The 23,659-nt window shown below is 42.7% G+C and overlaps 1 protein-coding gene across 1 annotated transcript in view; it reads right to left on the bottom strand.

Moving 5' to 3' along the window:
- Positions 1-23,659, bottom strand: part of fbln2 (fibulin 2) — a 117,803-nt gene that overhangs the window by 39,178 nt on the left and 54,966 nt on the right. The window contains exon 5 of the mRNA XM_029692719.1: positions 20,038-20,167. Within this exon, the coding sequence (XP_029548579.1) occupies positions 20,038-20,167 (130 nt within the window). The remainder of the gene's footprint in view (positions 1-20,037; positions 20,168-23,659) is intronic.

Below are 23,659 nucleotides of genomic sequence, written 5' to 3'. Positions count from 1 at the left end.
TTTCCACCATGAATTTTTCCCATAGGGGACTTTAGAAACACTTAAAATAATGACGTTTTGATAACCATGTAAATCTCACTAGGACAAGGGGACTTTTATCAATATTTTCGCCTGTATTTAACACCCAAAAATGAAACGCTAACTAACTGCTAATGTGGCTATCATAAAGAACTACAAATACCATGATGATCTGGACGAGACTGACGAATCGAGGCAAAGGTAAGAATCTCTGGATGAACTATCTAATGACAGCTAAATGTAGTAATGAATAAATTGGCAAAAATTTCTTACATTTAAAATTCTGTGAACTGTCTTGTGCAAGTTTTACATTGACACAATACCTGTTAGCAAAATTGTCAGCTAGAAATGACGTGCAAGAGCTTGCAGGGATTTGTAGTCTTGCATGATGTATACTTTGATGCTAATTAGCTTTTTTGAATCTGAGAGTAAATAGAGCCGAATTTATTGATAAAAGTCAGCTGGTCTGAGAGAGATTTCTATGTTTATCAAGACGTCATGCCAGGGTAAACCTACATGAAACACAGACCTTATTTTAAGTGTTTTTAAAATTCCTTATGGGAAAAATGTATGGTGTAAAAACGCTTGGAACCAATTCCCTGTTTGACCGCAAGGTTTTATGGGTATTATGAAACCCCACTGTGGGGCTCTATACCCAACTGACGCCCCTGACTGAAGGCAAAGGAGAGTTGTCTTGGGGGTGTGGTTTAATGTGGGTGTGTCTTGGGTGTGTCTTTGCCATTCAATCACAACAAGTGCATTAGTGAGTAGGGTGAGGTAAGCTAAGTTTTTGTTATGGAAAGTTTTGAGGTGGAGGAAAGCTAATTCAGTTCTATGTGTAGGCTAAAGCCTGTCCTGACCTTGTGCTTAGCCAAGCTGACAGCAGCTAATGTACAGTTGAAGTCGGAAGTTTACATACGCCTTAGCCAAATACATTTAAACTCAGTTTTCACAATTCCTGACATTTAATCCTAGTAAAAATTCACTGTTTTAGGTTAGTTAGGATTATAACTTTATTTTAAGAATGTGAAAGGGCATTGTGATGGCCACTCCAATACCTTGACTTTGTTGTCCTTAAGCCCTTTTGCCACAACTTTGGAAGTATGCTTGGGGTCATTGTCCATTTGAAGACCAATTTGCGAGCAAGCTTTAACTTCCTGACTGATGTCTTGAGATGTTGCTTCAATATATCCACATAAATCTCCTTCCTCGTGATGCCATCTATTTTGTGAAGTGCCCCAGTCCCTCCTGCAGCAAAGCAAGCCCACAACATGATGCTGCCACCCCCGTGCTTCAAAGTTGGGATGGTGTTCTTCGGCTTGCAAGCCTCCCCCTTTTTCTTCCAAACATTACGATGGTCATTATGGCCAAACAGTTCTATTTTTGTTTCATCAGACCAGAGGACATTTCTCCAAAAAGTACGATCTTTGTTCCCATGTGCAGTTGCAAACCGTAGTCTGGCATTTTTATGGCGGTTTTGGAGCAGTGGCTTCTTCCTTGCTGAGCGGCCTTTCAGGTTATGTCGATATGGGACTCTTTACTGTGGATTTAGACACTTTGTACCTGTTTCCTCCAGCATCTTCACAAGGGCCTTTGCTGTTTTTCTGGGATTGATTTACACTTTCGCACCAAAGTACGTTAATCTCTAGGAGACAGAACGCATCTCCTTCCTGAGCGGTATGACGGCTGCGTGGTCCCATGGTGTTTATACTTGCGTACTATTGTTTGTACAGATGAACGTGGTACCTTCAGGCGTTTGGAAATTGCTCCTAAGGATGAACCAGACTTGTGGAGGTCTACCATTTTTTTTCTGAGGTCTTGGCTGATTTCTTTAGATTTTCCCATGATTTCAAGCAAAGAGGCACTGCGTTTTAAGGTAGGCCTTGAAATACATCCACAGGTACACATCCAATTGACTCAAATTATGTCAATTAGTGTATCAGAAGCTTCTAAAGCCATGACATCATTTTCTGGAATTTTCCAAGCTGTTTAAAGGCACAGTCAACTTAGTGTATGTAAATTTCTGACCCACTGGAATTGTAATACAGTGAATAATCTGTCTGTAAACAATATTTGCACAAAAGTAGATGTCCTAACCGACTTGCCAAAACCATAGCTTGTGGAGTGGTTGAAAAACGAGTTTTAATGACTCTAACCTAAGTGTATGTAAACTTATGACTTCAACTGTAGCTAGCATAGCTTGGTCATACCTGCAACTGGCTGTACAATCTAGCTGATATTTTTCTGACAAATCAATTATAGGATTTAGATAGCAAGAACCAGTGTCTAGAATGTGTTTCAGAAGACACTTCCACAACGCCTTGCTACGAAAGTACCTTGCAACTTAGGATGTGTTCGTAAATTCACTCTGGAGTGCCAGTGTGCTCAGAGTGCACTCTGGGCGTTAATAAATTCAGAGCGTTGTTAGATTGTCCATTCATAAATTCAGAGCGTTGTTAGATTGTCCATTCATAAATTCAGAGCGTTTCGCTTTCGGGGCGTTCAGAGCATTATTACCTCACAACAGTAGTCAATCACCCAAGCTAACTGGCTGAAGTCTTGCTACTTCCAGACACAAATGAGAGAACACCTCACTGACTGTTTTACTCTCCCTAGCAGAGCTGGTTAGGCTGTTTTCATGTTATCCAGAGTGTCAGTGACTGTGCTGCTGGCAACAATTTAATTACGTTTTTTTTGCCGACACGATCATATTCAACAGGTATTGCGTGCTCGTAAATGAATCAGTTATTCTGCGTTCTGGGACACAGACAAGAGTGCTCTGAAATCGGAGTAGATAGCCAGAGGGGATGTACAAACGAACACTTAGTTTCAACGTTTCATCACATCATGTAAATACAAGAACATGCTCCATTGACCAGATTGGCTCATTCAACAAATCTGATTTAACAAAGTGGATATTCGTCTCATCCTTCATGATGTATGTATTGTAACAGGCCAACAATGTGGTTACTTAAGTCCGATTTGGCAGTTTTCACTGCATAACATGTAGACGTTGTCCCTTTTCAGGTTTAGAAGAAGTTCGTATAAGCTGGTTAGCATAGCTAGCATACATAAATCAGTTGTGGTAGTCAAAGTCCTTTTTTTTTACTGTAATGCAGTTGATTGGTAATGGTGACATAAACATGTGTTTGGGTTGTCATCCATACAAGCGTTATACTCAGATGTTTACCTCAACATAGTGTGAAATACACATTTAAACAATAGCCTAAATCACATTTTGCTGTAGGGCAATGAGGAGACTCGGGATCTTGACCCCATGCGTTTCCATGACACCTCCATTGTTTTGGTCGAGTTCCATTGACCTCTTTACCGCGGTCTTCAGTCAGCTCAGTTGGCCTACAACCTCTATCACTGGCTTGTCTAATATCTGCTGTTACATCTTTCCCGGGAGACAAAAAAACTAATATCACTACATATTGTATATATTGTAGGCTACATGTGGACATTGCACAAACGTCGCCCAGCTTGAGTGTAGATGCATCAATGGATGTGTGTTCGTCATTTTAATATGACAATATGCAAATATTACACGTGTTTTTCACCTTCTGTTGTCATTCACCGCCGATACAGATACAATCAACATTTTGTCTGGTGGTGCTGGGGCTACCTCGCCAAACATGTCCGTTATCATTCCTTCCTGTATGGTGTCCCCTCCCCCGTTGACCGATTCAATAATAACAAAAGACAATACAAGTAAGAGATTTATATATCATTTTAGTCTTTCAGACATCAGTATCCAACCTGTCTTTGAATCAGAGGACAATGTATGATAACAAGACAAATGATGTGTCTTGGATAATTGCCGAGTGCCAGGTCTCTCTCCATTATACATCTGCGTTGTTTGCTGTTTGGGGTTTTAGGCTGGGTTTCTGTATAAGCACTTTGTGACATCTGCGGATACATTTGATATCAGCATCAAGCCCATCTGTCAGTCTGGACTTCCTCACATCAAGTCTCCATGTTCTGGCTCCATAAATGTTTATGTGAACACATACACACAGTCCCTGTTCTATCACCAATGGCAGTTAGGACAGGTCATATCTGACACACAAACAGGTACTATGTTGAAATTTGAACAGGTTAAACTAAACCCACCTAATTCTGTTCTCCCCATTGGTGAGCAGACAAGAGGTGAGGTCTTTGGCATAGCAGCGTAGAACAACTCCTGGCCCCTCATTCAAAGGTACTGGTCGGTCACACACACACAGACACACACACACACAGAGCACTGAATACTTTATTGAGTTTACCTCCCAGATTGGAAAAATGTGTTGTGGTATTGTGTAGAAAGACATGACTTTACAATTTAAATGACTGAAAATATACAACTTCTGTTATTTGGGATATTGTGTAGGTCTAGGTAAAGAAAATCAGGATTATTTTCTAAGTAAGAAAATGTGAAACCTTTTTTAACATTTAACCTGTGTTCTCTTGAGATTAAAGTCTTATTTACAGTTTTACCGCAAGATATGAATTGCAACATATATATGTATTTTATTAAAACAGAAAAATGAAGTAAATAGCCCACCTTATCATGAAAAATAAATAGATAAAAATCAGTATTAAGTATTATATCTTTCAGATTTTACATAAATTTAAAAAACAATGATCATTAGAATCTGTTTTGTTTTTTGCCAGATTCCGTTTTTTCCTTTCCCAAAATACGTTAGATTTTTCCAGGTTTCTGTTTTTCCCAGGTTTTTCAGGTTTTCAATCTCAAAATCACACATTTACAATATATTAAACAACAAAATTGGATGTTCTAAGTTCACAACAAAACCACATCAGGAAAACACTTTTGAGGTCGGGGGGAAAAAAATCAGAGAAATGTCAATTTTTGGGCATAAATAGCAAGAGGCTGTTGTTTAGCAGTGTTTGTAATGGACTCATATGACGGTAGAGTAAAACAATACACACTGGATTGATTAAAATAATCATGATGTCTGCCAGGTAAGCAGAGGTTACTATGTAGTTAACATTTCATTGAGAAGTTTTTTTTGCAAAGGAAGTGGCTCCTAATCCGTGAGCAGATATTTTATTTATAAGGCTCCGTATCCGTGAGTGAGCAAATTCTCACAACCTGCCAAACGATTAATAGCCACTACAATGTCAAAACATGTTTTTTTTTATGAGTTTAGTACCATTTGCTTGATTATTGTGGACTATGGTGTATCGACATCTATTAGCTAGCCATCGTTAGCTACAGTGGTTTGTCCTTTAAAAACCTCTTGACGCTCTCGTCCCGTAAGCGGGACGAACATCCAGCGAAAAACTCCTATCGACATTAGCATAACGAAATTTAACGAAATGTCTTTTTTTTCAAATATAGGACTGTCTCATATCGTTTTATAGATACACCTCTCCTGAATCGACCCACGTTGTCCGATTTCAAAAAGGCTTTACAGGAAAAGCAAAACATTAGATTATGTTAGAGGAGTATATCGTAAAAGTAGCCACATAGCCATTTTCCGACCAACCACATGCATCACAAATAACCAAAAAACAGCTAAATGCAGCACTAACCTTTTACAAACTTCATCAGATGACACACCTAGGACATCATGTTACACAATGCATGCATTCATTTGTTCGATAAAGTTCATATTTATATATAAAAACAGCATTTTACATCGGCACGTAACGTTGACTAACTATTTTCCCTCAAATGCATCCGGGGAAACAGTGCTACAATTTACTCAATTACTATTCGAAAACATTTTTAAAATGTAATATTGTCATTCTAAGATTTATAGATGAATATCTCTTGAAAGCACCTGTAATAATATCAGATTTAAAAAGAACTTTACGGGGTAATCACACTTTGCGATTAAAGGGTATGCGATACTCAGAAAATTACCTAGTAAATACAGCTCTGCGCCATCTTGGAACAATCGCATATCACATCTAGTCTTGTATACTATTGTCAATAATCCCTTACCTTTGGTTGTCTTCATCAGAAAGCACTTCCAGGCATCCCAGGTCCACAACAAATGTATTTTTGTTCGAAAAAGTTCATCCTTTATGTTCCATTAGCTTGTTGTTGTTAGCGCGTCTGAAGGCTGATCCAAAAGCTCCGTCGGGCACGGGACAGCTATTTCGACAAAAAACCTTTTTTTCCCATTTAGGTTTGTTCAAACATGTCAAAAGTTGTATAACATAAATCTTCAGGGCCTGTTTCAACAAGAGAGCCAATAAGATTCGAGGGGGACGATTGTATTGTGTTTCAAAACGTTTCGAAAGGGGAGGGTAGACAGGGCCGCCGGCGTCATAATGGTGATGGCCCTCCTCATGTGACCAATTTCAACAGCGTGTCATTCATTCAGTTTTAACAGTAGAAGGCTCAAACCACTTTGTAAAGACTGGGGACATCTAGTGGAAGCAATAGGAAGTGCTCAATGAACCATAGCTCACGGTGTGATTAATAGGCATTAAGATGTGAAGTTGAGTCCACAATTCAGAATTCCACATCCTGTTACGATCGGTCTCGGGGTTTTGACTGCCATATGAGTTCTTTTATACTCACAGACACGATTCAAACAGTTTTAGAAACTTTAGGGTGTTTTCTATCCACAAGTATTAATTATATGCATATCCTAGCTTCTGAGTTTGAGTAGTAGGCCGTTTAAAATGGGCACGAATTTCTTTCAAAATGCGCTGTGGCGCCCCCTATCCTAGGGGAATGCCAAGAGGTTAAAAGATGCAGCGTACTGCGGCACAGCTTGCATCGTGCTGCAGAATTCTATGGCACGTTATTTAAGTGCCAACCACTGGTACCATTAATGCTAGTAAGTGCTAGTTTGACCACCAGAGGGCATCTTTGAGAAGCATTTGATAGCCTTCAATAGTGGCTGTACTAGATAATTGAAAACCTTTTTTTTGTTGTAAGAACATAGTATATGGGACTGATTTTAAGAAATGTTGCTTAATTAATTTGATTAATATTATGGTGTTTCTATTCCAAGAAAAATGAAAAACCCTCTGGGTTTCCGTTAGGATGGAACGGAAAATGTGGCGCTGTATAACGTGACAGTCAGGAGTAGGCTACAGTACTGGCTATTTAGCGAAGGAGTCCCCGTGTCGTGCGGGGACCCGGGAGACCGGGGTTCAATTTCCTGACAGGGAGGAAGGAGTAGGCTGTCCTTGTAAATAGGAATTTGTTCTTAACTGACTTGCCTAGTTAAATAAAGGTTACACTAAGAGAATAACATTTCTATACCCTAATTGTAGTCTAACCAATACCCAAACGGAGATTCAGTGAAAATAAAAATCAAATTGATTTATCAAGACCAGTCCCCATGCTTGTCTCAGAGCAGCATGAAACGGTGCTAAAATAGTTGTAGGCTATTGCTTCAAATCCTGTTGCTTCTAATTTCAATATGCTCTTTAAATAAATAAGACCTACACCACTTTTAACCTCTCTTTGGTAGGGGGCAGTATTTTCACGTCCGGATAAAAAACGTACCCGATTTAATCTGGTTATTACTCCTGCCAAGAAACTAGAATATGCATATAATTGTTTGATTTGGATAGAAAACACCCTAAAGTTTCTAAAACGGTTTGAATGGTGTCTGTGAGTATAACATAACTCATATGGCAGGCCAAAACCTGAGAAGACTCTATACAGGAAGTGCCCTCTCTAACCATTTCTTGGCCTTCTATAGCCTCTTTATCGAAAACAGAGGATCTCTGCTGTAACATGACACTTTCTAAGGCTCCCATAGGCCCTCAGAAGGCGCCAGAACGGGAAATGATGACTCTGCAGTCCCTGGCTGAAAAACAGTAGTGCATTTGGAAAGTGGTCGAGCTGAGTGAATGAGACGGGCGTGCGCGTGAAGACACCATTTTCTTCTTTCAGTCTTTGAACGAAAACAACGTCTCCCGGTCGGAATACTATCGCTATTTTATGAGAAAAATCGCATAAAAATGTATAAACAGCGTTTGACATGCTTCGAAGTACGGTAATGGAATATTTTGAAATGTTTTGTCACGACATGCGTCCGCGCGTCACCGTTCGGATAGGGATCTGAACGCACGGACAAAACAGAGGATATTTGAACATAACTATATATTATTTTGAACCAAAACAACATTTGTGGTTGAAGTAGAAGTCCTGGGAGTGCATTCTGACGAAGAACAGCAAAGGTAATCCAATTTTTCTTATAGTAATTCTGAGTTTAGTGAACGCCAAACTTGGTGGGTGTCAAATTAGCTAGCCCGTGATGGCGAGCTATCTACTCAGAATATTGCAAAATGTGCTTTTGCCGAAAAGCAATTTTAAAATCTGACACCGCGATTGCATAAAGGAGTTCTGTATCTATAATTCTTAAAATAATTGTTATGTTTTTTGTGAACGTTTATCGTGAGTAATTTAGTTAATTCACCGGAAGTTTTCGGTATGTTTGCTAGTTCTGAACGTCACATGCTAATGTAAAAAGCTGGTTTTTGATATAAATATGAACTTGATTGAACAAAACATGCATTTATTGTATAACATAATGTCCTAGGAGTGTCATCTGATGAAGATCATCAAAGGTTAGTGCTGCATTTAGCTGTGTTTCTGGTTTTTGTGACATTATATGCTAGCTTGAAAAATGGGTGTGTGATTATTTCTGGCTGGGTACTCTGCTGACATAATCTAATGTTTTGCTTTCGCTGTAAAGCCTTTTTGAAATCGGACAATGTGGTTAGATTAACGAGAGTCTTGTCTTTAAAATGGTGTAAGGTTTTAAGGTTTTTGAATATCGCGCCACTCGATTCCACTGGCTGTTGACTAGGTGGGACGATTTCGTCCCACATACCCTAGAGAGGTTAACAGCACATTACTCAACACTAGTGAGACTCATGTCGCCTACGGTACCCCTACAATACATCGAAAAATATGACGTGACTCTCCTCTAATAATTACATATAGATGATTGGAGGATTCTAAATTAAAACCAAAAGCCGCCTCATGGGTCTCCCAGTGGCGGCCGGCACGGGTATCGAACCTGCATCTGTTGCAATGCATTTTGCATTGCAATGCAGTGGCTTAGACAGCTGCACCACTGGGGAGGCCCCATCCACAAAGCATCAAAATACATGTTCCTGTAGTGTTTGTAAACACCCTGGTAGGTTGATTAATAGCCTGAACCAGATTACATGCACTGGTTACGGTAAGAAGCTTCCTCTTGAGTGGACAGCTTGATGAAAACCAGTCAATATTCAGGTCCCCAAGAAAGTAGACTTCTCTGTTTACATCACATACACTATCAAGCATTTCACACATATTATTTAGATACTGACTGTTAGCACTTGGTGGCCTATAGCAACACCCCAAAAGAAAAGGCTTTAGATGTGCCAAGTGAACCTGCTACCACAACACTTCAATAACACTTGACATAAGATCTTCTCTAAGCATTACAGGGATATGGCTCTAAATATATACAGCAACTCCTCTGATTCAACCCTGCTGGCTAACGGCCAGGTCCCTATGAGATTCAAGGCTCAAATAAGTGCCATCGTGGAAAAAGAGTCAAGTAAATACTTTGCGAATATCCTCTTCCTGGCTTTTAACTGTGTATCTTCTTCGGTTTCGGCATGAGAAAATTATTAAAGTACCAAATTCTTGCAAGATACTGCGAGGATACGGAGCATCAGAAATAAAAGATTCAGTCACGGATTAGGAGCCACTCCTTTTTGGGCCTTTCCATCTACCAGAGGACTGTTTTCATTAGCATTATCGCTAACGGTTACACAAAGTGGTAGACATGCACCGCTCACACAGGGGCATTCTTGCTGCCTCTTCAGAAAGTTGCAGGAACTATGAGTCGTCGTCAAGTTCGCAACCCCCCCACCCTGTCTGTTGGTTGTATATGTTAATACTGGCTCCCATTGGTGTTGGGCTATACTGGCTCCCATCGGTGTTGGGCTATACTGGCTCCCATCGGTGTTGGGCTATACTGGCTCCCATCGGTGTTGGGCTATACTGACACCCATCGGTGTTGGGCTATACTGGCTCCCATCGGTGTTGGGCTATACTGGCTCCCATCAGTGTTGGGCTATACTGGCTCCCATCGGTGTTGGGCTATACTGGGTCCCATCGGTGTTGGGCTATACTGGGTCCCATCGGTGTTGGGCTATACTGGCTCCCATCGGTGTTGGGCTATACTGGCTCCCATCGGTGTTGGGCTATACTGGCTCCCATCGGTGTTGGGCTATACTGGCTCCCATCGGTGTTGGGCTATACTGGCTCCCATCGGTGTTGGGCTATACTGGCACCCATCGGTGTTGGGCTATACTGGCACCCATCGGTGTTGGGCTATACTGGCACCCATCGGTGTTGGGCTATACTGGTACCCATCGGTGTTGGGCTATACTGGCTCCCATCGGTGTTGGGCTATACTGGGTCCCATCGGTGTTGGGCTATACTGGCTCCCATCGGTGTTGGGCTATACTGGCTCCCATCGGTGTTGGGCTATACTGGCTTCCATCGGTGTTGGGCTATACTGGCACCCATCGGTGTTAGGCTATACTGGCTCCCATCGGTGTTGGGCTATACTGGCTCCCATCGGTGTTGGGCTATACTGGCTCCCATCGGTGTTGGGCTATACTGGCTCCCATCGGTGTTGGGCTATACTGGCTCCCATCGGTGTTGGGCTATACTGGCTCCCATCGGTGTTTGGTTGAGTTCTTGCAAATTTGATCTAAATACTTATTTTTATGTTCACCACCTGGACATAAAAGTACTAAACTGTAAACCAATCAAAACTTGTGTACTATCCATGGTACTATCTCTGCCAATCACGTTATCTGTACCTAAAGGTAGTAGACAGCTGGTGACAGTTCCAGAGACAAACTGCAATCAGTCTTTTTTCTCTTCTTTTCTTATAGAAACGTGATCATCAATGCAAGTTGTAAAATAACTCCCAACATAAAACAAAGCAACCTTAGTATTTTATATTTTATTGAACAATGACACAAAATCAGAAATATACGGACAACATCAACGTAACATAGACAGGAGTATTACATGTCAAAAGGTTTGATGGTACGCACCGCTTAAAAAAAAAAAGATCTTTCAGTTCTATCTTAAACAATTTAAACAGGGGTTTGTTCTCCCGCCACTTCATCTTATGAATAAAGAATCTTCTGGGAAAAATGATCAAATTAACAATGAAAATTAAATGGGGGTACATAACAGTTGGGTAAAAATAAAACAATATCAGTCTTCCAAATAAACATCAACAGTAGTTTATCTTCTGACATGAGCGCAGTCCCAAGAGTCTCTGGGCCACAAAACACACATTTGTCATATACAGTACTAGTCAAAAGTTTGGACACGCCTGCTCATTCAAGGGTTTTTCTTTATTTTTACTATTTTCTACATTGTTGAATAATAGTGAAGACATCAAAACTATGAAATAACTCATATGGAATCATGTAGTAACCAAAAAACTGTTAAACAAATCAAAATATATTTTATATTTCAGATTCTTCAAAGTAGACACCCTTTGTCTTGATGACAGCTTTGCACACTTTTGGCATTCTCTCAACCAGCTTCATGAGGTAGTCACCTGGAATGCATTTCAATTAACAGGTGTTCCTTGTTAAAAGTATATTTGTGGAATTTCTTTAATTCTTAATGCGTTTGAGCCAATCAGTTGTGTTGTGACAAGGTAGAGTATACAGATTATAGCCCTATTTGGTATAAGACCACTCAAAAAAGGTAAGAACAGCTCAAATAAGCAAAGAGAAATGACAGTCCATTATTACTTTAAGACATGAAGGTCAGTCAATCCGGAAAAATTTGAAGAACTTTGAAAGTTTCTTCAAGTGCTATCGCACTTGATCGGAGAACTGGCAGTGTGGTACCAGGACAACAACCTCTCCCTCAATGTGAGCAAGACAAAATGCTGATCGTGGACTACAGGAAAAGGCGGGCCAAACAGGCCCCTATTAACATCGACGGGGCTGTAGTGGAGCGGTTCGAGAGTTTCTAGTTCCTTGGCGTCCACATCACCAACGAACATGGTCCAAACCCCCTTTAAGACAGTCGTGAAGAGAGCACGACAAAACCTTTTCCCCCTCAGGAGACTGAAAAGATTTGGCATGGGTCCCTAGATCCTCAAAAAGTTCTACAACTGCACCATTGAGAGCATCCTGACCGGTTGCATCACTGCCTGGTATGGCAACTGCTCGGTATCTGACCAGAAGGCGCTACAGAGGGTAGTGCGTACGGCCCAGTACATCACTGGGGTCAAGCTTCTTACCATCCAGGACCTATATAATAGGCGGTGCCAGAGGAAAGCCCATAAAATTGTCAGAGACTCGAGTCACCCTAGTCATAGACTGTTTTCTCTGCTACCGCACAGCAAATGGTACCGGAGCGCCAAGTCTACAGTGGTTGCTCCACTAAAGGTTTTGTGATTATGCTGCGGGACTTAGAAGTAATTTGTGGTTTACTACGCTACCCTGCGTCACCACTTCATTGCTCCAGACCACCACAAGGGGGAGTTAAAGCACTGATAATGCTTTTGGGTCCTACTGTATCTCTAACTGAAAATGACTGGCGACATAAACCTAAATAGAAACTGATAATTGTGCACAACTTCAGTATTACTTACACTAAGGTTTTTATTCTTTTAGGATTACTTTTCTCTTACTGTAGTACTGTAGGCCACTCCCGACAGGCACATTGTACAGCGCCTAAGTGGCGCAATGGTCTAAGACACTGCAAAGCAGGGCAAGCTGCGTTGCTGGGTCAATCCCTGTTCCTCGACTAGGAGACCCATGAGATGACTATAGGCTTTTGGTTTCTCTCCTTCTAAAAACAGAAATAAATCATTCTAAATAACAAACTGGCTTTATTTACAAATTAGTAACAATGTCTCACCCCATGTTCAAGAATGGCCTTTTTCTCGTTCATTTTACGTTATTTGAAAACAAAATAATCTCCAAAATATCGTAATTGTTTTAAATACAAAGTGATTTATTATAATTAATTTAGAATGATATAAATTAACCCTGGTAAGCACAGCCTTCCCTGTGGCTCAGTTGGTAGAGCATGGTGTTTGCAACGCCAGCATGGTGTGTGCAACGCCAGGGTTGTGGGTTCGATTCCCACGGGGGGCCATTACAAAAAATAAAATAAACATATATATATTTTTAATGAAATGTATGCATTCACTACTGTAAGTCGCTCTGGATAAGAGTGTCTGCTAAATGACTAAAATGTATTAGCAGGACAATATATATTGGTCATGGCTCCCGAGTGGCGCACAATGGGATTGCCTTGCCGTTCTCTAGCTGTATCCACTGAGATGGCACAATGGGATTTCAGTTCTCCAGCTGTATCCACTGAGATGGCACAATGGGATTTCAGTTCTCCAGCTGTATCCACTGAGATGGCACAATGGGATTGCCTTGCAGTTCTCCAGCTGTATCCACTGAGATGGCACAATGGGATTTCAGTTCTCCAGCTGTATCCACTGAGATAGCACAATGGGATTTCAGTTCTCCAGCTGTATCCACTGAGATGGCACAATGGGATTTCAGTTCTCCAGCTGTATCCACTGAGATAGCACAATGGGATTTCAGTTCTCCAGCTGTATCCACTGAGATGGCACAATGGAATTTCCTTGCAGTTCTCCAGCTGTATCCACTGAGATAGCACAATGGGATTGCCTTGCAGTTCTCCAGTTGTATCTACTGAGATAGCACAATGGGACTTCAGTTCTCCAGCTGTATCCACTGAGATAGCACAATGGGATTGCCTTGCCGTTCTCCAGCTGTATCCACTGAGATAGCACAATGGGATTGCCTTGCAGTTCTCCAGCTGTATCCACTGAGATGGCACAATGGGATTGCCTTGCCGTTCTCCAGCTGTATCCACTGAGATGGCACAATGGGATTGCCTTGCAGTTCTCCAGCTGTATCCACTGAGATAGCACAATGGGATTGCCTTGCAGTTCTCCAGTTGTATCTACTGAGATAGCACAATGGGACTTCAGTTCTCCAGCTGTATCCACTGAGATAGCACAATGGGACTTCAGTTCTCCAGCTGTATCCACTGAGAAAGCACAATGGGATTTCCTTGCAGTTCTCCAGCTGTATCCACTGAGATGGCACAATGGGATTGCCTTGCAGTTCTCCAGCTGTATCCGAGGGCCTGGGGCACGGGATGGGCCGCAGAGCCACGCACAGAAGACGGACCTAGCCCATGGGGAAGAGAGGATGAGGAAGGGGGAGTGGACCCCCACCCCGCCTCACTGGGTAGCACAGAGCAACGCTTTAAGGGGCAGTGCACTAATAATGGCACTGACTAGGGAAACATTCCCTCTGTTCTTAGTGCCAGTCTGCACGTTCAAACTAAAACAACGTAACTAATAATGGCATCTTTATGCTTTCGTTAATAAAATGATGATAAAAATACTCTTTCAAAATGCGGATGTTTATTTCGTTATGGATCCATAACGAATTACTATGAGAATAAATATCACTGAATTACAGAAATATTGGGACAAAGTTGTCTAATGAAGGTAAACAAATTGTTGTTTACTGGAAAATACTCTTTCAAACACACACGGTCACGTTGTACAGCGCCATTATGGTTATAATCAGGACAATAGACTTGCCTAGAAGGGTAGGGGGAGAATTCTATCATCAAATGTATTTCTAAGTTAGGTTGGCTGTATCCCAACCGGCTGTGATTGGTTGCAATTTCAATTTAATCCACCAGAAAAGACAAAACAAATAATATAACAAAAAGTATTATTATGTATCACATCCGACCGTGATTGGTTGTCCCATAGGGCGGCGCACAACTGGCCCAGCGTTTCTCTCCCTCTAAAAACAGAAATAAATGTTTTGACCTTTATTCAGATTACAATCGCTCACTTTTGTTGTTTTTTAAATGGAATAACCTCCAAAATATCGTTATATATTACCAAGTTGGTGGCACAGTCATATAGCGGAAGCTACATAAAGCTGAGTGACTCACTCATTCATGGCTTTGGATCAAAATAAATAAGTACCAACATTCTTTCTGATAGTCTTTAATAAATAAATGGTGGTCAAACTAGCACTAACTAGCATTAATGGTACCAGTGGTTGGCACTTAAATAACGTGCCATAGAATTCTGCGGCACCATGCAAGCTGTGGACAAACCACTGTAGGACCAAAAAGCTCCTTAACAGCTTCTACCCCCAAGCCATAAGACTGCTGAACAATTAATCAAATGGCCACCGGACAATTTACATTGTTTATTATCTATGGATAATCACTTCACCCCTACCTACATGTACAAATTATCTCAACTAACCTGTACCCCTGCACACTGATTCGGTACCGGTACCACCTGTATATAGCCTCATTATTGTTATGTTATTGTTTTACTTTATATTATTATTATTTATTTTTTACTTTAGTTTATTTGGTTAATATTTTCTTAATTCGTCTTGAACTGCACTGTTGGTTAAGGACTTGTAAGTAAGCATTTTACGGTAAGGTCTACACTTGTTGTACTCGGCCCATGAGACAAATAAAGTTTGATTTGATCTGAAAAACCATCAAGCGCTATGATGAAACTGGCTCTCATGAGGACCGCCACAGGAATGGAAGACCCAGAGTTACTTCTGCTGAAGAGGATAAGTTCACCAGAGTTACCAGCCTCAGAAATGTCAGCCCAAATAAATGCTTCACAGAGTTCAAGTAACAGACACATCTCAACATCATCTGTTCAGAGGAGACTGTGTGAATCAGTCCTTCATGGTCGAAATGCTGCAAAGAAACCATTACTAAAGGACACCAATAATAAGAAGAGACTTGCTTGGGCAAAGAAACATGAACAATGGACATTAGACTGGTGGAAATCTGTTGTTTCATCTGATGAGTCCAAATTTGAGATTTTTGGATCCAACCTCTGTGTCTTTGTGAGACGCAGGGTAGGTAAACGGATGATCTCAGCATTTGTGGTTCCCACCGTGAAGCATGGAGGAGGAGGTGTTATGGTGCTTAGCTGGTGACACTGTCAGTGATTTATTTAGAATTCAAGGCACACTTAACCAGCAGGGCTACCACAGCATTCTGCAGCGATACGCCATCGTTTCTGGTTTGCGCTTAGTGGGACTATCATTTGTTTTTCAACAGGACAATGACTCTTCTTGAACTGCACCGTTGGTTAAGGACTTGTAAGTACTGTAAGCGTTTCACGGTAAGGTCTACACTTGTATTTGGCGCATGTTACGAATAAAGTTTGATTTGTTTTGACCCAACACACCTCCAGGCTGTGTAAGGGCTATTTTACCAAGAAGGAGAGTGATGGAGTGCTGCATCAGATGACCTGGCCTCCACAATCACCTGACCTCAACCCAAGTGAGATGTTTTGGGATGAATTGGACTGCAGAGTGAAGGAAAAGCAGCCAACAAGTGCTCAGCATTTGTGGAAACACCTTCAAGACTGTTGTAAAAGCATTCCAGGTGACTACCTTCAAGAAGCTGGTTGAGAGAATGCCAAGCGTGTGCAAGCTGTCATCTTTGAAGAATCTCAAAATATAAAATATTTAGATTTGTTTAACACTTTTTTGGTTACTACATGATTCCATATGTGTTATTTCATAGTTTTGCTGTCTTCACTATTATTCTACAATGTAGAAAATAGTAAAATATAAAGAAAGTCCAAACTTTTGACTGGTGCTGTGTACTTGGCTGGGGAATTAGCCTACTAGTTTATCAAGCTGGGTATTTTTTTCTACAACACATATAAAACACATTACCTGTAATGGTTTATGATTCCGTCCTGTGTCATCAAGGCAGTCACCCAGGTCACGATCAGAGGCCTCGATTGCATGTCCTTGTCATAGGAGTTGAGAGAGACTCTGGCAACAACAGAAAATGTGTCACAAGGGTACTTGTGTCACATGACACCTTTATTCTGAATTCTTGCCTGACAAGCTGTGAAAATATTAACTGAGCAGTGAATTCAATTATTTTTGGAGGTTGCTAAACCATTGCAGTCACATTGCTGGACATTTTATGATACCCAGCTTTGCTCCTTCTGGTAAGTCCCAGCATCAATGTATGACGATCAGTCTGGCACCCAACTGTGCAATTTGTCTAACAGAAAAGAAACAGGTCAACGATTGTCGTCATCCCTTAATTATAAACATGCTGTAGCTTGAGAAATAACGTCATATCTTTTGGAAACTAAGTCTTTACAGATGTAGACTGACTGGCTCCAAATTGGATTATATACAGGCCCGTTGAAGCCATTACACTTCATAACCAAATGTTCTGCTATGGTCCTGGGATGGGTTGGGTTTGTTGCTGCTAGTTAGTACACTGTTGTAGTCAGACATGAGTTAGTTAGCTGTAATATAGCTGTATCCAATATTTATTTGAGTCCTAGACATGGGTTGCACCTCGGTGGCTAATGTGACTTTTTCATCTAAATTACACTAATTTATAGTGGCAAGGAAATACGATGACATTGCTAAAGTAAGCAAATAATTAGTAGGAAACAACTTTGTCATATTACTTCGTCAAATTTAATTTTAAAGAGATGGCAATGTTCCCATTAATTTTACTAGTAAAGTTTGTCAAAAAATAGCTAGCAATGCTAATGTTAGCTAGCTAAAATATGGTGGTCCAGGATGTACTAAAATACTGACTGAAGTTATACTGCATCTAAAGTCAATCTGGCGACAGACTTTTTCCTACTAATTATTTGCTTTCTTTTGAAATGTTAGTATGTTTTCAAGCCAAAACCGAGTTGTGTTAAGGTAGACTAATGTTAGCCAGCTAGTTAGCTAGCTAATTTTACAGAACAAAAATATAAACGCAACATGTAAAGTGTTGGTCCTATGTTTCATGAGCTGAAATAAAAGATCTCAGAAATGTTCCATACGCACAAAAACCTTATTTCTCTCCATATTTGTGAGCCTTTCTCCTTTGCCAAGATAATTCATCCACCTGACAGGTGTGGCATATCAAAGAGCTGATTAAACAGCATGATCATTACACAGGTGCACCTTGTGCTGGGGACAATAAAAGGCCTCTCTAAAATGTGCACAGATGTCTCATGTTTTGAGGGAGCTTGCAATTGGCATGCTGATTTCAGGAATGTCCACCAGAGCTGTTGCCAGAGAATTGAATGTTAATTTCTTTACCATAAGTCACCTCCAATGACGTTTTAGAGAATTTGGCAGTGCGTCCAACCGGCCACACAACCGCAAACCACCACAGGACCTCCACATCCGTCTTCTTCACCTGCGGGATCGTCTGAGACCAGCCACCCGGACAGCTGATGAAACTGAGGAGTATTTCTGTCTATAATAAACCCCTTTTTTGTGGGGAAAAACATATCCTGATTGGCTGGGCCTGGCTCCCCAGTGGGTGGGCCTGGTTCCCCAGTGGGTGGGCCTGGCTCCCCAGTGGGTGGGCCTGGTTCCCCAGTGGGTGGGACTGGCTCCCCAGTGGGTGGGCCTGGTTCCCCAGTGGGTGGGCCTGGCTCCCCAGTGGGTGGACCTGGCTCCCCAGTGGGTGGACCTGGCTCCCCAGTGGGTGGACCTGGCTCCCCAGTGGGTGGACCTGGCTCCCCAGTGGGTGGGCCTGGCTCCCCAGTGGGTGCGCCTGGCTCCCCAGTGGGTGGACCTGGCTCCCCAGTGGGTGGGCCTGGCTCCCCAGTGGGTGGACCTATGCTCTCCCAGGCCCACCCATGGCTGCACCCCTGCCCAGCCATAGAAAATCCATAGATTAGGGCCTAATTTATTTATTTAAATTGACTGATTTCCTTATTTGAACTCTAACTCAGTAAAATCGGTGAAATTGTTGCATGTTGTGTTTACATTTTTTGTTCAGGATAGGTAGCTAGATAGCTAGTTAGGTAGATGATAGTGATAATGCTCATCAAAATATACATACCCATCAATCTACGGTCTAGCTACCAGCATACTCACCACCACTGGGGACCAACCAACTCCAAACACCTATTCCGCACGGACGCGATCCTTTAAACACGTTGGGGGCGATAAAAAAACTGAACCCCATTCAATGAAGGGAAGCGGCCAGAGGGGTGATTTGCACGTGGAGCTTGGTAAAAGGGAGCATTAATCGTTGACATAATTGTAATCCCAAACCCAAACTTAATTTACTCGTTGTGACACACACTGGTTTCGAACTCCGTTTTAGATGAGACGGACTTCATGACCAAAATTATCCTATTTACACTTTGTAGTCAATTTTCACACTAGAATAAAAGCTTGACTCATACATCGATGCCACATAGGCCATTTTTAAAGGGATTAGTTGTTTTTTTAGGGCAGCCGTTCTTTAAACATGTCAAACACTGTAAAGGAGAGGACAATGTAGAGGAGGGCTCCATCGGGATGCACACGAAGGCAGAAGACATCTTCCTATCTCCATATTCTGAGGTTCTGAAGGATGCTCGGAGGTCCAATATTACGTTTGGCATTTCCTAGATTATCACAGATTGGGATTTGGACCTAGTCCAATAAACTCACCGACCTTCATCTGAATTCCACAAAATTCCTGAGTTGGCATGTGGGTCTAAAACTGGAATAGGACTGCCAAATGGCAGGGTGCCAACTACTGAAATATCACCTCCAAAAACACTACTGCATACCTCAGCTTGTTTGAACAGAGTCCCAAATGTCACCCTATTCTCTTTATAGTGCACTACAGGGCCCTAGTGGAATAGGGTGCCATGGGAAGCAGACTAAGACTCATTCAGTTTCTATACAAAATTCCTGATCCACTGTGATCCAGAGAATCTCCCGTACCTTTTAATTTTTCTGTTTAACAGACTCTTTAACATGCGTATAGTATTGAGTCTTGTAGTATTGAGTCTATATCAATACCATTAGGACAATTTATCCTTCATTGATACAGTGGTTCTGACACACACAACCAGTTGAGAATGGGTAATTGAGTGTGCGTGCCTGCCTGTCTCTGTGAGTGTGTGTGTGTGTGTGTGTGTGTGTGTGTGTGTGTGTGTGTCTTGCCTGGTAAGAGTCTACAGCACACCGGCTCTCCTGGTCGACCTCACACCTGTCTCCTCCTTTAGCAACAGTGATACCTGCCAGACATCTGGTCTCCTTTAGAATGTTCTGACAACACTGCTGCTGGGATATACTGGAGAGAGAGAGAGAGAGAGAGAGAGAGAGAGAGAGAGAGAGAGAGAGAGAGAGAGAGAGAGAGATGGAGAGAGAGAGAGAGAGAGAGAGAGAGAGAGAGAGAGAGAGAGGTCGTATATTGCCAAACGGAAAAGTAGAATTAGATATTACATTCTGCTTTAAATGGAGTGATTAAAGAACTTCAGACTTCCATATCATACTAAACCCAACCGTATACTACAGACTTCCATATCATACATTTTACATTTACATTTTAGTCACTTAGCAGATGCTCTTATCAATAGCAACTTACAGTTAGTCTATTCATCTTAAGATAGCTAGGTGAGACAACCACATATCAGTCATAATAAGTACATTTTGTTCCTCAATAAAGTAGCTTTCAGAGAAGTCAGAGCTAGTAAGGGGGGGAAATGAATTGCGAGTGTTACTTCACAAAAGTCGTGAGTGAGGAGGGGTGCTGTGGGACCATTTTAAAATACTTTTTGAAGTGGTAGGGTTTCAGATGATTTCGGAAGATGGGCAGGAATTGTGCTGTCCTAGCCTCAGGGGGAAGCTGGTTCCAACATTGGGGTGCCAGGACAGAGAAGAGCTTGGACTGGGCTGAGCGGGAATTGCCAAGAGACCAGAGGTGACAGAATGGAGTGCTCGGGTTGGGTTGTAGCGTTTGAGCATAGCCTGAAAGTAGGGAGGGGCAGTTCCTCTTGCTGCTACGATGGAAATTACCATGGCCTTATAGTAGATGTGAGCTTCGACTGGAAGCCAGCGGAGTGTGCAGAGGAGCGGGGTGACGTGGGAGAATTTGGGAAGGTTGAACACCAGGCGGGCTGAAGGGGGGAAAGGAGAAAAAAGTAGTTGAGTGTCATCCGCATAGCAATGATAGGAGAGACCATGTGAGGATATGACTTGGTGTATATGGAGAAGAGGAGAGGGCCTATGACCGAGCCCTGGGGGACACTAGTAGTGAGAGTACATGGTGCAGACACAGATCCTCTCCATGTCACCTGGTAGAAGCGGATGCCAGGTAGGATTCAATCCAAAAGCGTGCAGAGCCTGAGACGCCCAGCCCTGAGAGGGTGGAGAGGAGGATCTGATAGAGTCTGAGACGCCCAGCCCTGAGAGGAGGATCTGATAGAGCCTGAGACACCCAGCCCTGAGAGGAGGATCTGATAGAGCCTGAGACACCCAGCCCTGAGAGGGTGGATCTGATAGAGCCTGGGACACCCAGCCCTGAGAGGAGGATCTGATAGAGCCTGAGACACCCAGCCCTGAGAGGGTGGATCTGATAGAGCCTGGGACACCCAGCCCTGAGAGGGTGGATCTGATAGAGCCTGGGACACCCAGCCCTGAGAGGAGGATCTGATAGAGCCTGAGACGCCCAGCCCTGAAAGGGTGGAGAGGAGGATCTGATCGAGCCTGAGACGCCCAGCCCTGAGAGGAGGATCTGATAGAGACTGAGACACCCAGCCCTGAGAGGGTGGAGAGGAGGATCTGACGGTTCACGGTGTCGAAGGCAGTGGACAGATCTAGGAGGATGAGAACAGAGGAGAGAGTCAGCTTTGGCAGTGCGGAGAACCCTCTGTGACACGGAGAAGAGCAGTCTCAGTTCAGTGACCCGTCTTTATGCCTGACTGGTTAGGGTCAAGAAGATCGTTCTGAGAGAGATAGTCAGAGAGTTGGTCATAGACATCACGCTCAAGGAAGGATACAGGTCTGTAGTTTTTACGTCAGAGGTGTCAAGCATTGTTTTCTTGAGGAGGGGAGCGACTCTGGCCGTTTTGAAGTCAGAAAGGACGCAGCCGGTGGTCAGGGATGAGATGATGAGGGAAGTGAGGAATGGGAGAAGGTCTCCAGAGATGGTCTGGAGAAGGGAGGAGGAGGTCGAGTGGGCAGGTTGTTGGGCGGACGGACATCACTAGTCGCTGGATGTCATCTGGAGAGAGAGGGGAGCAAGAGGTCAAGGCATAGGGTCGTTCTGTGCGAGTGGGACCAGTGGACTCAATAGGCTGAGTGAATGAGGAGCGGATGTCGTCAACGGTCTTTTGAAAGTAGTTAACAAAGTCTTACGCAGGGAGGGAGGAGGGATGGAGGATTACGGAGGGAGGAGATGGTGGAAAAGAGTTTCCCAGGGTTAGAAGTGGAAGCTTGAAATGTAGATAGAAACTCTCTTTAGAAGCAGATACAGAGAAAAAAATGTAGAAAGGAGAGAGTGAAGCACCATACTAAACCAAAAAGGTCGGAGAAGATTTCCATATGGTACTAAACCCAACAGGTAGGAAAAGACATCCATTTCGTACTCAACCCAACAGGTAGAAGACACGGTGCAGACTAACACCATATTACACTAGGTCCTGGTGGTGCAGACTAACATCATATTACACTAGGTCCTGGTGGTGCAGACTAACACCATATTACACTAGGTCCTGGTGGTGCAGACTAACACCATATTACACGAGGTCCTGGTGGTGCAGACTAACACCATATTACACTAGGTAATGGTGGTGCAGACTAACACCATATTACACTAGGTAATGGTGGTGCAGACTAACACCATATTACACTAGGTCCTGGTGGTGCAGACTACCACCATATTACACTAGGTCCTGGTGGTGCAGACTAACACCATATTACACTAGGTCCTGGTGGTGCAGACTAACACCATATTACACTAGGTCCTGGTGGTGCAGACTACCACCATATTACACTAGGTCCTGGTGGTGGAGACTAACACCATATTACACTAGGTCCTGGTGGTGCAGACTAACACCATAATACACTAGGTCCTGGTGGTGCAGACTAACACCATATTACACTAGGTCCTGGTGGTGCAGACTAACACCATATTACACTAGGTCCTGGTGGTGGAGACTAATGCCATATTACACTAGGTCCTGGTGGTGCAGACTAACACCATATTACACTAGGTCCTGGTGGTGCAGACTAACACAATATTACACTAGGTCCTGGTGGTGCAGACTAACACCATATTACACAAGGTCCTGGTGGTGCAGACTAACACCATATTACACTAGGTCCTGGTGGTGCAGACTAACACCATATCACACTAGGTCCTGGTGGTGCAGACTAACACCATATTACACTAGTTCCTGGTGGTGCAGACTAACACCATATTACACTAGGTCCTGGTGGTGCAGACTAACACCATATTACACTAGGTCCTGGTGGTGCAGACTAACACCATATTACACTAGGTCCTGGTGGTGCAGACTAACACCATATTACACTAGGTCCTGGTGGTGCAGACTAACACCATATTACACTAGGTCCTGGTGGTGCAGACTAACACCATATTACACTAGGTCCTGGTGGAGACTAACACCATATTACACTAGGTCCTGGTGGTGCAGACAAACACCATATTACACTAGGTCCTGGTGGTGCAGACAAACACCATATTACACTAGGTCCTGGTGGAGACTAACACCATATTACACTAGGTCCTGGTGGTGCAGACTAACACCATATTACACTA

The sequence above is a fragment of the Salmo trutta genome, chromosome 16, assembly GCF_901001165.1.
Source record: "Salmo trutta chromosome 16, fSalTru1.1, whole genome shotgun sequence".
Lineage (NCBI taxonomy): Eukaryota > Metazoa > Chordata > Actinopteri > Salmoniformes > Salmonidae > Salmo > Salmo trutta.
Note: the sequence above shows the minus strand (reverse complement) of the source record. Positions and strands in the feature narration are given on the sequence as shown.